The 15,795-nt window shown below is 37.4% G+C and overlaps 1 protein-coding gene across 4 annotated transcripts in view; it reads left to right on the top strand.

The window, feature by feature from the left end:
- LOC139720109 (tumor protein p53-inducible protein 11-like) overlaps window positions 1-15,257 on the top strand; it is a 207,283-nt gene extending 192,026 nt beyond the window's left edge. For all 4 annotated transcript variants that reach the window (XM_071631477.1, XM_071631479.1, XM_071631480.1 and 1 more), the window contains 6 exons: window positions 5,421-5,514; window positions 7,099-7,157; window positions 7,944-7,992; window positions 10,755-10,854; window positions 11,583-11,684; window positions 13,340-15,257. In XM_071631477.1, the coding sequence (XP_071487578.1) occupies window positions 5,421-5,514; window positions 7,099-7,157; window positions 7,944-7,992; window positions 10,755-10,854; window positions 11,583-11,684; window positions 13,340-13,524 (589 nt within the window). In that variant the 3' untranslated portion in view covers window positions 13,525-15,257. The remainder of the gene's footprint in view (window positions 1-5,420; window positions 5,515-7,098; window positions 7,158-7,943; window positions 7,993-10,754; window positions 10,855-11,582; window positions 11,685-13,339) is intronic.
- The last annotated feature ends 538 nt before the right edge of the window (window positions 15,258-15,795 follow it).

The raw sequence follows: 15,795 nt of genomic DNA, 5'->3' as shown, positions 1-15,795 counted from the left end.
GTGAGACATTCTTATCTCAGATGCTCATCAAAGATGATTGTAGCCCGGAGAATTTGGCGAGATGTCGAAATATTAGGGTGGACAGAAAAGTGAGTGTGCCTACAGAAGAAGGAGGGAAAAACTGGTGTGTTCTGGAATATTGAACGAGTCAGACCAAGATATGATTTACATCTTGTTCAGAAGCACATTTTCATAATGACTATATGTCTGTCACCCATATGATGCAGCCTTCGTAATCAAGAATACAGATCAGTTGGTCACACTGATATTCAAATTACCATATATCAAAACCTGCTTTAGGCAAAGGAGTTTTAGTTTTCAAGGCCCAAAATTATGGAAAACATTGCCAACATGAGTAAAACAGCAAACAATTCTTAGCGGTTATAGACGGAGTTTAAATTTGTATCTGACACCAGAATGATATTGTACCCCTCCCCTCATTTTTTTTTTCAAGTAAACCGTGCATATATTTATTTTTTTTCTGTAAATATTTTTTTTCTTTTTTAATTTTGCTCTGATTTGTTTCATCTAACTGTATGTTGTATATATTCTATGTTTCATGTACATGTGTATCTGTTTTGAAATAACTTTATATGATTTTTACCTCATGATGCATGGACATGAGGAAGAACAACCGTCTGGCTGAATCATGTGCCGTGCTGAAATAAATAAATAAAATTAAATTTTTTTAAAAATGGGGACTGAAGCTTGAATCTAAACAAAGAATGGAATATATGACTGAAGAAGACAGTGAATTTCTCCAAGAGTTCTGTACATCAAAGATGTTGGGGCTCCTTTTTAGAAAAGAAAAAAACAACATCACACTCTCACATTGACACCACTGCCTACATAATGTCACAATCAAAGTAAATAACTTGAGAAAAGTTAAGTTTAACCCGTTAAGGACGGACTGATTTTGCTACAACACGCATTTCCCATAGACCCCTGCCCAAATATACTCGGGTCAACGGGTTAAGAAAATGATTGTTGTGAAAAGGTAGAAAAAGAGAGTTCTTTTCATCTCCAGATATTGGTGCAGTACAAATGTCTGTAATGTTCCAGTATAAATGTCTGTATAAATGCTATGTATTGCTCAGTTACTAATCTGTAAAAATGTTAATGTTTTCCCAGAATCCCTTATTGAGGACTTTATATCTCACTGGCAAAAAAAAAAAGTAACGACTTTAAGATAAACAGATAGACATGAATATAAGAGATGTGTCTGCAGGTAGAGAGAGAGAGAGAAATACATCTTTTAAGACACTTTCTACATATCTTGTTGCATCATATGTATAGAAAGTGCTGTGTTCAACTGTGCATCTTTTTCACAAAATGCTGCATGTATGTGACGCAGTGAGGGAGAGAAAATGAAGGTTCCTAATTGAACACAGTCAACAACCCAAAACACAAAATATGTGCATAAACAAAATGCCTTCGCATGTGCAGCCGTATTGGAAATGTTTTGAACCCAATGTAAAATCGAAAGAGACAAAAATTGTCAAATCAGCGACAAAAAAAAAAGTGAATCCCAGAGAGAGAGAGAGAGATAGGGTGGTATCACAAGAGGCTGAAAGGATAGAGGACACCAGCGAAAACATGAAAATTTGATCCCTTCCCATGTGCAGTAATTTCATCATCCAGCCCTCCCCCCCCCCCCCCCCCCTTCCCCTCTTTTCTTTCCTTCCCCCCCCCCCCCCTCCCCCTTGTGGGCTGGAAATCAATAATGGGCCTGTAAATGTTGATCTAGCCTAGATATGAACCAACTGCTCCCATACAGTGCAGGTGCTCTGTTTACTTTTTTCGGGCTAAATATTGAATTTCTATTGTTGGAAGTATTCTCATGATGCCTTGCTTCATCCTAGTTGCTCATAAAGTGAAACAGCCAACGAGGGGAAAAATTCTACCCCACATATATTTTAAATCCTCTTTAGCCCTTTGATTTGCATCATCATTTTGTAGAGTGCCTTGCTTATGATTCAACCTAGTTGCTAATAGAGAGGAAAACAGCCAACACGGGAAAGAAAATTTCCACCCCACACGTTTTTAAACCCTTGTTATTAGTCCTTTGATTTGCATTATTAACTAATTTGGAAAAAAAAAAGTTTGGGTGATGAAAGGGAGGGAGTCGCGCACACACTGACAAGCAGACTGATATAAACCCACAGTCTCTAGTCAGTGTCTGCTGCGCTATTTGAAAATCATTCTCAGCTGGTTGTAAGAGAGAAACCCTTAGGGGGTGCAGTGATCAGAGACTGAGATAAGCAGTTACAGCTGAATAGAGGTTTCCCTTCCCACCCCACCCCAATTGCACACTCTCACACTTACACTACCCCCCCCCCCCTCACACACACACACACACACACACACACACATAAGACTATCTCTTTTTTTCTCTCTCTCTCCCTCCTTCTTGCTCTTTCTCTTCTTGGTCTTCCTTTTTTTTTGTCCAAAATGCATTTTTTTCCACCCATTGAAGACTAGTCCCCAAAGCATACTCAGGTAGGTGTCTGTGAAAATTGGATGTTTTAGCAAAATCAGCGCGTCCCCCATGGGTTAATTTCTTTATCTTGAGTGTGGTGACAGTTTCATGCAGTCCTTTAGCCCATACATTACTTCTGTATTTCAGTACCAGCTTACAGTACTTGGCTATTTGTAGCTGATACATTTTGTAGCTGATACATTTCGGCAAAAATTGGTTTAGTTTGTCATGGACACATGCACAGGGGGGAAAAATGTTTGACCTTTTTCTCCAATCCATGATGTTTCTTTTTATAGTTTTAATACTCATGGTAAACAAAATTGAAATTAGATACAAAATGTTATGATGATGATATTAGCTTCTGCATACATTTCCTGTTTCTTAAAAGTTGGTTACATGGAGAACATCGGTCCCTCTATGTCATCATTTCTGTATTGTTTGATGAATCTGTGGCCAAAATTGAATCGTAAATTGAAAGAATGCTCTGTGAAGTGGTAGGGGGCATGATGTTCACCCCCTTTAATTCTTCAGAGAAGGCCGATGCACGAAATAGATCGAGGAAATCTCTAACCAGCTGGTGACCAAAGGAGACAAGAAGTAGGCATGAAATTGCTTCTAGATTATGCACTCTTTATGTGCCGCATCGGATATTAAATCTGATTCAAGACTCCAGGAAGGGGGGGGGGGGGGGGGGGGGGATGAGAGGGGAATAAAAATGCATGCGACGAAAGAAGGAAAGAGGCAGGTCCGAGAAGCATCTCAAGATGGTAACCTGGAGGTATATTTGAGATGGCAAAGCGGATAAATCAATACCAGAAGGCAGATGTTGCATTCAATCATGCAGACCGTGAGATGTGGACACTTGCCTTTGTCCCGCCTAGACAGATAACTTCTTATTTTGGAGAGAGAAAGAGAGGAGAGATAGATAGATAGAGAGAGAGAGATAGATAATAGAGAGAGAGATAGAGAGGGGGAGATATAGATGGGAGAGAGAGAAAAGATGTTTTATTAAAACTTTTCCCCAACATGTCTGCAAGAAGCTCCAAGCGATGAGTGTTGATTGAAGGAAGATGCGTTAATCTCACACAACACTGAGGAATTAAAAAGCTATTTTGGGTGGATTCTTCGTTTCTGCTATCCTGTTATCCTTTGTCATTATGGTATACTTCCTAAAGGTATTCATATTTAGGATCATCATTCAGTATAGTTATGATGACAGGTTGTGTAACCTTAAAGCGTTGGGAAAAAAAAACAGTGTGGTTTTCTGTCTGTGTGTGAGTTTCACAAGAGAGTGGATAGAGACTGGGTTATGAAAGAGTGAGGTGTGACAGTTGAAAGGACATTTTCTCTGCTCACTGAAATAACTGCATGCAACAACACCAATTGTGACATCATGTCTTTCTATATTTTTCATTACAAATGCATAGTATTCAGTTGTTCATCAAAGTATTAAAGCTTCATTAAGCAACAACAAAAAACATGTGTGTGTAACATAGGTACAAGGTGCGTCATTTTTATGTCTAATTACAATGTACCTATCGTTTGCAGTACTGTAAAGAATATTATGTGAATTTCAAAGCCTTTCATGTTCAAGACTTTGAAGGTTTCAACAAGATTAATTTTGTATATGATCTAACAAATTGTCGTCAAATTTCTCTAGTGATTCAAATATGACACTGGTGTATGAATTGATGATATCTTTCTATATTGTAGTGACTCCAGAATAAAATACTCAGTTGGAGGAAAAGAAAAGATTTTTTCATTTATTTTTCTCAAATCAGGTGGCAGTGTCTCACAAAATCTGGCACATTCCTTTTTTTGAAGCACTAATTGCTGCCTACAGGACTGGATTCCAAGCAAATTGAGTTTACCTTTCATGGAGGGCTTTCACAGGCTACCTTTAAACCTATTAAGTGGGTGCTTCTCCATTGATCCCCTTGGGAGAATCTCAGGTGATATGGGGGGGGGGGAGCCCCGCCCCTTAAGTTATCCCTATTCTGATAGATTGATGAGGACTTTGGATGGCAGATGCGTGGTTTTACTGTGTTCTCCATGTGGACAGATTTATGGAGTTGAAGATTTATGTCAAGTCATCAAGATGAGCTTAACGATCATTTTATAACCTATCCAACGAACAAGCTTTTTTTTTGACATATGACCATTTGTGTCATAATAATAATACAAATTTGCATATTTGCGCATAAAGATCCTGATTGTCTCTCATATTTTTTTCTTATTTTTTGTCACATGAAACTGCATAATTTGTATGGCAGTCAGTAGATACATGCTGCTTCATTCTTTTTTAAAACTAAAAATCAAATACATATCACTTTGCTTCAACAGAGACTTCCCTTATCAGTTCTTTGTTATCTGACCTGGGAATATTCATAAGGAACAGTTCCATTGGTTCCCCTTCCATGATTGGGAGTCTGGTTGGGAATACTCATATGCACTCACTCAAAACACTCTCCATCCATAGTGTTCAATACATGTCTACACCTTGCATATGGGACTGACGCATAATGCAGTCAGAAAGTCATTGGTATTCTTAAGTACTCTTCCTGATTTGTGTCAAATGTCATTGGAAATACTTTTTTTTTTACTTTTGATTAATGTCATGTTTTAGTGTTCTTTCTTTTCTTTCACACCCCCTGTCTCAAAAATCATCTTTCTCTCCCTGTTCATTTCTATCTTTTCTTATTTCTTCTGTTAATCTTTTTTCTCTTTATTTCATATTCCATCCAAAAATCTCTCTTTTTTCATATTGATATCTTTATCTATCAATCTATCTATATAATCTATTCATCTATCTATCTATCTATCTATCTATCTCTGTCAATCTATATATCTATCTTTCAATTCCCCTATCTATCTGCCTTCATTGCTGTCCTTCTGTCTGTCTACCTGTCAATCATTCTTTCTACTACTGCCACTTCTGCAGGAAACAAAGTAGTGGGGACCTCCAGAGTCGCCTGAAGACAAGAAAACTCCTGGGGGTTGGAGAATGTGAAGATGGGTCCGTTCCGCTCTCAAAAGTGAGTCTTGTCGTAGCCTAGTCTAGAAAGCTGTTAAGTTGAATGTGTTATACTCACTGGATGTATAACTTGTCTAGATCTCATCTTATTGTTTGGAAGCATCTTGGCATTCATGATAAGGCTGAGGAGAAAATATGCAAGTAAAAACTGGGGATCTTTATGTTAGAATGCAAATGATTCAAATTGACTTAATGTCATCAGCTGCATTCATGTGATTCCAATTATTTGAATGTCACCATCTGCGTTCATCCCAGGACAAGATGTTTTACCACAATGTCCCTTGATGATTGCCAGTGATGCAATTTATATGAATGTCACCATCTGCATTCATCCCAGGACAAGGTATATCTTACCCGCAATGTCCCACAGGATGAATGCCAGTAATTTGAATTAAAGGAATATCACCACCTGCATTCATCCCAGATGTTTTGCCCATGATGTCCCTGGATGGATTCCAGTGATTCCAGTTATGTGAATGTCACCAGCAGCATCTGTCCTTGAACAACAAGTTTTACCCATACTGCCTCCCTTGGTACAGAGGTACAAATTGGCATTAGAGAATGCGGGGGTATATAAACCATTGTTCAGTTACATTGTAGCAGTGGTTCCAATGACCTCAAGTTCTAAAATACTGTAAAAGTGGAAATTTTCGCGGTGTTCAAATTTTCGCGCATTTCGCGCAACCAGAAACTAGCGCGAAAATAAAAGCACGCAAATATTTTTGCTTGCCATATGTGCCTGTGCGTGATGTCTTGATTCCGCGGAATTAAAAACACGCGAAACTCTTCCGACCCGGCCAAGCGCGAAAAATTAGTCACGCGAAAATATCCCCTTTTACAGTAATCAAAGCAAAACAGGTACAAAAGCTAGAGATCGCTAACCCATGCAATCCATCATGTTTGTTTGTTGGGGATTTTTTTTTTCTGTGTATGAGCTCCCTTGAATGTTTAGAAATGTTACTTAACTGCACCTTAAAGAAACTGTTTAGGTGCTGTCCATGACATTACTCATGATATCTCTGTGTCTAAATATATTGTTTTTCTCAGATGACCTTCATCTCCTCTTGAGCAGAGTTTGACTCTGATCTGGCTTATTATAGTGGCAGGGTATTGTGGTAGACCAATGATAAAGGGAACTGCACTAGCAGTATCCTTATTCTATCAATTTTAGAATAATTAGAAAAATTATATTGACGATGATGATGATAATAATGATAATAGAAATAACAAAACAATAAACAGTGGCAGATTCAGGGGGAGTGCATCTACCCCCCCCCCCTTATTTTTGGTTAAAACAAAAGAAAACAAAAAAAAATGGAGGAGGGGTGCGTGCCCCCCCCAAAAAAAAAAAACAACAACAAAAAAGCGACCCCTCTTAATGGAATTCCTGGATCCGCCCCTGATAAAGATGATGCTATTAAAATGATAGTAATCATTATTGTTAACATTGATTGTTGCTTTTGATGTTATCACATTCACTATTGGGAATAAACAATAAAATTTCAGCCTATAGCCACAAGTCATGTACAAAAAGGATCATGAATGACAACTCCCATAAGACTTTCTTCTGAAATGTATTTTACAGATCAGTCAAATTCTGGGAAGTGATGACCATTATCTCATCAATTTTCCTGCAGGTTTGAGGTAAGCTCTCCTTTGTCTATGAAGGTAAATAATACAAGAATGTAAAATATTTGAATTGCAGTGTGATGAATCGTATTATTAATCATACTTTCACATTTTGTGTAAATGCTAATTCCTAAACCCTCTATCTATCAAATGTGTCAAAAATGTCAAATAAGATGGTCTTTGTGAGAAAAAAAATGAGAAATTTAGGTATAAGTCAAATGCAAAAATTTGGAATGTTCACTTACTCCTGCATAAATATCAAATTCATAGTAAGAAATTGGATTTCTTTTTGTTTTTTGTCTGTATCATATTTTCATATTTAGTTGTTGGCTTGTTTGTTTTTTTATTTACTTTATCATGCTCAATGCCCAATCTTAAACATGTGATTACCAGCCATCTTTCTTTTATTGATTTATCCCCCTCCAATGAAAGAAAACAAACAAAAACAAAATATGAATGAAACAGTCATACAGCAACCTACCCTGTGAATAAAGTAGTGAGAAGATAATAGTTTGTCCCATTTCGTTTGGAAAATCTTAACACAGAAATGGCATGAATGGTTAACCATCATGCCATATCTGTTTCTATTGTTGTTGTTTTTTCAGTTAGTCTTTGCATCAATTTTTGGAATAGCTCATCATTTGAAGTTGGTGTTTGAAGTTGAGAGCTTAAAGTTGGAAGGTTCAACAATACCAAACTCAGAAAGTTCATTGAGCTTTCATAGTTATGTGTCGCGTATCATGATAAAAATGACAGTATGTTTCAATTTTACTCTTCTCCTGTTATATTTGTCTTCTTCAGGTTATGGCAAGTGACAACAGCTATTGTCTTCACATCTGTATCACTTTTGGTAAGAGATGATGATATATGATGATGATATGCATCTTACTCTATCTTACCACATATTAGCATAATTATATGCCTCACTTTATCTTACTTTTATGTGGCAATTACCCCATACCGTCCCCGTATATATTGTTCTGAAAGACACACACATAGAGAAAGACAAATGAATTTACTACAAAATCACTGATCACGAAGAAAGGGAAAATATTAAACTTTTGAAATTTGAACAAGTACAAATTTCTTTCTTTTTTGGCCATATCATATTTTCTGCTTGAATGTCTGCAACCTTGCTACCATAAATTTATTATGGTACAGTGTTACAATTTGATTATTCATCTGGATGTTTGGGATTTCCAACTTCATGTCTCCTGTATTCCTCAAAGTCAAAGGAGATGTAAGTTATCCAGACAAAACTAGATTTGGTCATATTACATTCCCTTGCCCTTGACCTGAGAGAACAGCTTAATTTTCTAATCTCACTAATGAAGTGTCCAGTTAGGACTGCATCCCACCCATGCGGAACATAATTTGGTCGGTGTGCACAGCGTGTGGGAGTGTTTTCGACACTAGCGATGTATCGTGTTTGGACACGACATTAGGGTCATCGTTCTCCCACTCTGCTCACCGGTGCAGAGATGTCTTTTCTACCATGTAATCCAGGGCAATATTGCTGTGCAAGCACTGTATCCTGTGTATGCCTGACAGAATTGTGGTAGCAAGTTCCTTTGAAACATTGTTAAAAGATGTGGCTTCTTTAACCCTTTCAGTGCCAGTCACTTTGTACAGTGTGTACAACACTGTGGGGTTTATCTCTGTACACAAAGGGTTAACTGTGTTTCCACTTTGACGAAATTTAAGCGTTATGGTCCTTAACCCGTAGAGGACGGGCTGATTTTGCTAAAACACATATACTGTAAAACGAGAAATTTTCGCGTGCATTTTAATTTCGCGAATTTCGCGAGCGCCAAAATTCGCGAAATTAAAATGCACGCGAAAGTTTTTGTCTACACTACATGCATTGAACGCCAGTGGCAATTCGCGAAAATTTCATGCCGCGAAAAAGGCTGTCAGCTCCAATTCGCGAAAATTTCATGCCGCGAATATATCATGTTTTACAGTAGACACTTGGCCGAGTATACTCGCGACTCATCCTCAATGGGTTAAGCTACCCAGTACGTCTCTAATATTTGACAGAAACTGAAGCTTTAGAAAACAGTGCCCTTTAAAATGAATGTTGTATGCTTCAAAAAATATAGTCTGTGAGTCACAGATATGTCATCCATATATAGAAACAAGTGAACTGTCATGGTTGAGCAGTTAGGACCCTACAGATAAGAGTACATGCTTCCATGCATGCATGAGGTCCAAGTCTCAGCTTGGCAGTAGTGCCCTTTTGCAAGGCACTGTACTGAATTCTCATCGTCAAGCCTTTCAGAGGAGAGTCTGACTTATTGAAAAGCCTTCAGTCCCGTGTATAAGAGAGTCATACCCAATGCACATAAAAGAACCCACTTCACTTCCCTCGGAAAGAGCAGGGTGAAATTCTGGTGAAGTGTACGGTCAAACCAAGGAGGTTTAATACATTGGAGTTCCAACTGGCTGCAATTATTCAAACAGTTGTCAGATTTCTATTGATGTGCAAAAGAATTCCACAGGTACACTTGTGCCTTTGATGATCGATGTTCCAAGCCGCCGTCTTGCTGAGCAATCTGAAGATTCATTTTGAACGTTATCATAATGTTGGCCATATTTTGCTTATTTATATATCAAATGAAATGAAATTTTATGTAATGATAAAGCATGTAAAACAAAAGTCAATTCCGTCCAGAAATTTGCGCAAAAGTGTAAATCAGAGCTGTATCATGTGAAAATGTTTCAAACTGTACCATCCTGGAAAGCTGCTTTTATCACTTTTCCGCTTAATTTCCACAAATGAAACTAATATGGAATATAGTGCCCGGATATGCCCAGTCGAGTAATTTTCATCTTTATTTCAGCATTTTTTGCTCAATTTCTATTCGCGCATCCTCGTGTCTGTACCACCTACCTTTTATAAGAAGGAATAGCAAAAAGTAATTGTACCATCACAAATACATATCTTCCTTTGAAAGTGGCTGGTGATTATGCAATGAGACACGAGTCAATCGTCTTCCTATCTGAGCGGCAGATCCAGTTTGCCACATGTTTCAAATATTTTTGAGCGGCGGCTTCGAACATCTAGCAAAGGAAATAAGACGGTTGTGACTCCATTCTCTAGAACCTCCTTGGTCAAACATACAAAATAAGCTGAGGATATACTCAGTAGGAGATTGCCAAATAAGAAGCAGCAAACACACTGACTGAGTACGATGTGTGTTTTACTATTGAATTTGCAATGTATTATGCCTGAGTGCAGTCATGTATCAAATATTCTGCGTGAATGCAAGATCAACTCTGACATAATCAATGAATATCAAAGTAATATAATTTCTCTTTAAAGAAAAAGAAAATGATTTAGTGAAGAAATGGACCAGATACAAATTAGGGAGTGGGATGTTTCTTTGAGAATAAAAATTGTCCCCCTCTGAAGTAGCTCTAATAGATGTGTTATTTATTATTCATTTTACTCCTGCCACAAGCCAGTATAATCATCATCACTATATCACTATGTGGAAGGGTTTTATCTTATGCTTCTTGCTTCTAGTCAACATTGAATTGAATCACTGTTTGTTGTAATCATATATCTGCCATAATTCCCTGATCTTGCTTTGTTTCAATCTCCCGCAGTGCATATTTTTCCCTGTGAGTCTCTTCAATCTCCTCTTTGCCAGTGAGTGTGGCCGGGATGCGGTTCTACCAATTAGGCTCTTCGGAGCTGCCGTCACGTGTAAGTGGTAACGCGATTCCCCCCGCTCGATTCCGATGCATGCGACACGCAGGAACATCACTCACACACTCACAGAGACACACACACAGACACACACACAGACACATTCATGCACACATGCAGTCTTGTTCACCCTATACTTCTGCAAGCACTTGACCCAAATATACGGACCCCCCACCGAGTATGCGTGTATATATACCGCTCCATCCCTCCCTTCAAATGCACAGAAAAAAAAAATCACTCACATACACATACAGCACAGAATCACAGCATTTTCCCATCCCTCTCTCTCTCTCTGTCTCTCCTTTTCTCTTTCTTTCTCTCTTCACCTCGGGCCTTCTGTGGAAACAGTAATAAGGACAAATCACACACACACACACACACACACACACACACACAAACCATTGTACATTGTACTCATATTTCATAGCACACTGACATAACAGATTTATTATCACAAATGATATTTTTTTTCCCCAAGTTCAAAGTTGTTATTCAGATGTTGTTCTTATTTTTTTTCCAGCCCTGAATATAGCTAAAGCACAAAACAACAAACAAAGCTTTGATATCAGAACAAGTTTCATTCCCTGGTTCAAAGTCGATTGATATGATTAAAACCAACTGTTGTATCAGCTTGTAACAGCTTGGTAGTAGCCTGCCATCTTGGAGCTTTCTATAATGCAGTTTGTTCGTAGTATGTCATTAATATCTGGATTCTTTACCCCAAGGTCTTGCCTTGCTGTTTTGGAGTGCCGTGAAATCGGTCAGTCGATACGTCATCAGGTGGACGTTGCTGGCTGAAGTCCTCTACCTGTCAATTCAAGTAACTGGTGAGTAAAACTAGCTCTTAATTCTGTCACAGGTGCCCTTCCGCTGTAATGATAGCAAGAGGAGCAAGCAGCGGACTAAGGGATAATATACAGTGGTGGATCCAGAGGGGGGCGCACCGGGCGCGCGCCCCCTCTTTATTTTTTGTAAAACAAATGGGAAAAAAAAAAAAGACCGGGGGCGAGTGCACCCCCCCCCCCCCCCCCCCCCCCCCTTTAATGAAGGTGCCTCCCCTTTACGGAATTCCTGGATCCGCCCCTGATATAAAGGGATAAGAACCAGCACTGGCTGTTGGGTGATTGGTAGTCTAGTGGATATTATGGCACCTGTCTAGCAATCAGGAAATTGTTGGTTCAAGTCCAATCTGAGTATGTATGTCCATGAATTTTTTAATCATGGCTACTACTATTAATACTGAATCATCCATGCTCCTTTAGGCCTACATGTACACCGACATAGGGCACTTTGTCAGTCAGTTGCAATAAAAACAACTTGTTGCAAGAATTCATTCTTTGGAACAGCAAGGTGTTACGTGAGATTAGTTATAAACTCGTTGAGGACGAATCCCGAGTATACTCGGGCAAGCGTCTATGGGAAATGTGTGTCGTAGCAAAATCAAACCATCTTTAACAGGCTAAAGGCATTTCTAGCAACAGCCAGGGCCCAGTGAAAGAGCCTCTTCACTTACGTCTTTTGATTACAGACTTTTCCATTGAACTGTAAATATGTGGTAGCCAAATTCATGACCGATGAGCAAAGTGTTGTCCAAAGAACCCTGTACAAAAACAATTGCTCACATTTGCAGTGGGTAAATTGAGCAATTTCATTGGTCTGTAGATGACTACCAGAATTATTCTGTGACTGATTTTTTTTTTCTTTTGTGGTTAGCAGCATTGTTCTCCCAGTCATGAAAGATAGTGACAATCACATATACCTCAAAAGGCCTGAGCCCTGATGCTCTAGGGTACGAGTCTGGCTCTGCAACTCTTCACTCATAATTGTTCATGACATATTAACAATAATGGTAATGATAATTAACCGTGCTAATATAGCGCATAGCACATAGTGCATACGTCCCTGTATGCTCAAAAATGGAAAGATTGATATAGGCCTACTTCAGAAACTGAACATAAGGAGGACACATTTGCTTCTTTTTTGGTAGGTTAGATATTTATATAAATATATTGTATTAAGTAGAATGATGAAAGATGGTGTGTAGTATCATCCTTTTGTAATTTTGGTATGTGGTAATATTTTGTGCAATATATATATATTTAACTATGATTTTTTTTATGTAGATGTTATGCATGACAGTTCAATGTGTTTTATTTAAATTTGAATGTATTTATATGTCAGTGCAATGTATTTTAGCATTTAGGCTACGACTTTGCAAGTCTTCTTTATCAAATAAACCATTCTAGTAATAATGATAATAATGATAATAATAATAATAATAATAATAATAATAATAATAATAATAATAATAATAATAATAATAATAATAATGATAATGATAATAATAGTGATAATAATAATGATAATAATAATAATAATAATAATAATAATAATAATAATAATAATAATAATAATAATAATAATAATAATAATAATGATAATATTAATGATAATTCTTCATCTCTCATCTCACCCCAAACAGTGATATGGTTTACACTCTGGGAGACCACATTCCTCTCCTTCACCTCTTTCCTCATCCTCGCTACCATGGCGATGGCCATCGTCATCAGCCTCTACTTCTACTGCACCCTGGCAGGCATCACCTTCAAGTCGCTCCTCAAGGGCAAGATGCTCTTCGCTGACTTCACCCAAGATAAGTTTGACTGATGGCCGGCAATGGGTTGCAAAGGCTCCGACAGGGAAGCAGCGAATTGAAAGTGAATTCAGAGAATGGACTGGAAATTTTTCCATTGGAGAAGAACTTCATCTCTTGGTGTCTCATAGAAATATTGCTAGAACGTTCAGCCGATGTTGGTTCAAATTCTCTGCTGAGTCTAGGACGGGGTTCTAAGAGATGGGTAGCATTAGAATTTCTCTCACAGAATGCTGTTTTAGTCTGCAATGAACAATCATTCAGTGCTAGATCCCTTTATTTCATTTTCATAATCTTTCTAATCCAGCAAGCCACTGCACTAAAGGTGTTTGGCAGAAACGAAATATAATTTAAAAAGATGGAGACTTTAACATTGATTACCCACCCATGCAGTGATCAAGTGAGCAATTGTGATGATTTGCATTTTCAAGTAATTAAAGTCTGTCATTTTTAGCTGATTATCATTTTATCAGGTCTGTTTACTAGTGTGTGTTCATTGATACCAATCAATTTGATCCCACAGCTCACACAAACACACACTGAATAAAATCACATATGCAGGCACACAAACATATAGAATGACAAAAAAAAAGAAGAAAATGGCAGAAATGTCCACAACAGTTTGTTCATAATCCATGCTTTCGTTCATTTTAGTCTCAGAGCTGGAACAACACACCTTCCAACACATCATCACCACACGTACACACGAAATTAAATGACAGAAATAGATAGTTCTAATAGATATGACATTTGTTGGTATAAGTCTATATTCAGTTATTGTTATTTCTTTTCAAAGCACACACTATTGGTGTGTTGGAGCACTCTCCTGAAGCGCACCATACCGTAACATATTCATGCCAGAGGATTCATGATACTGTGGGAAGTTATGTTTTACCCATCATAATATGAGAATGTAAGAACAGGGCATAGTGAAAACAAGAGGAAAGTGTAGAATATTGAGACAAAAGTCTCTTGCACCTTACTTTAGTAACTGGGAAGAGAAGTTATGAAAAATGCCTGTTTCGATATGTCTTTTCCTTTTTTTTTAATTCAATCCTTGACAAAATGTTAGCACATGATTTAGTTTTATGTCATACTCTGCTTAATTATGGCTAATTTTGCTGCAAATATCTTGTTTTCACCTTCATGAGTTTGATATCAATCTTACCGAACAGTACATTTTTTGTGCTACTGAAAAGCTAGGGCTGAGTGGAAAAATGCATATGATTACAATAATGGAAGGTTAGTAATCAAATTTTCTTGAGAAAGATGAAAATATGAAGAAGATGGAGAAAAGTGTTCTATATTTCAAACTCTGAGCCAGTTTGAAATCTAAATCATCCTGAATTTCATATCATCATGTGAAGTTTTGCTCTATACACATATGATCGTGCCTACAATGAACAAGACCACAAACAATATGACTCTCTACAGCGTATTGATGTACTCTGAGTATAGATATGTAAAGTCATGATGCTCTTGTTGGCTATAATTAATGGTTCTTAGAGTATTTTAAAGAAATTGTTGAATGCTAATTTATTGAATGCTTCTTGCAATGAAAATGATTAATGTTGAGGATTTAAAAACAAATATGAGCCATTAGTCTTTTCATTCAGATTTTGCTACTACGCGTACTTGCATTTCCTTTCATACATTGCTTTCTGAGAAAAGAGAGGTGCTTGAATGAGATGCTCTTTCTAGCCATGAAGTTATCTACTAAATCTGTGATATGTGGTAATTTTCTCTGAAGTTTTTTTTTTTTTTAAATATATATTTAGCTGTCCTATCTGTTCAGGTACTATGGGTTTGCAAGTGATAAATACAATGTACCAGTAGTTAGTAGTATGGATTAATACATGATATTGATATCATTTGTAATTGTATCGGCAACAGTTATATGGTCATAGAATACACAGACATGGCAACATATCAAGAACCTCTTCAAGTTGCAGATATTTTGTCCATTAAGGTTTAAAAAAAAAGAAAACATTTCAAAAGTGTGTGGCCTAAGACTGTGATAAATGATGACTCTGATATTGACTTTATATTAAGCATGATTATTCCCCCAACAATGGACAAATGTCTTGTTTTTTCTTTAACTCTGATCTTGATTTTTCTTTGGCTCATTCACAACTTTCCTAATATGGGGCTACATACAGAACAGGAAGTTTTGAAATGGCTGAGATATCCAAAACCAAAGTAAAACAAAGCGATCCTAATAAAAGGTGGGTCCCATCTTTTATTAGGATCTCTCTGTTTTGGCTATCTCAGCCATTTCAAAACCA

The sequence above is a fragment of the Diadema antillarum genome, unplaced genomic scaffold, assembly GCF_040938485.1.
Source record: "Diadema antillarum isolate AM-2024a unplaced genomic scaffold, OU_Dant_1.0 scf00000122, whole genome shotgun sequence".
In the NCBI taxonomy this organism is placed as follows: Eukaryota; Metazoa; Echinodermata; class Echinoidea; order Diadematoida; family Diadematidae; genus Diadema; species Diadema antillarum.
The sequence above is the reverse complement of the archived record's forward strand: the minus strand, read 5'-3'. Positions and strand labels throughout refer to the sequence as shown.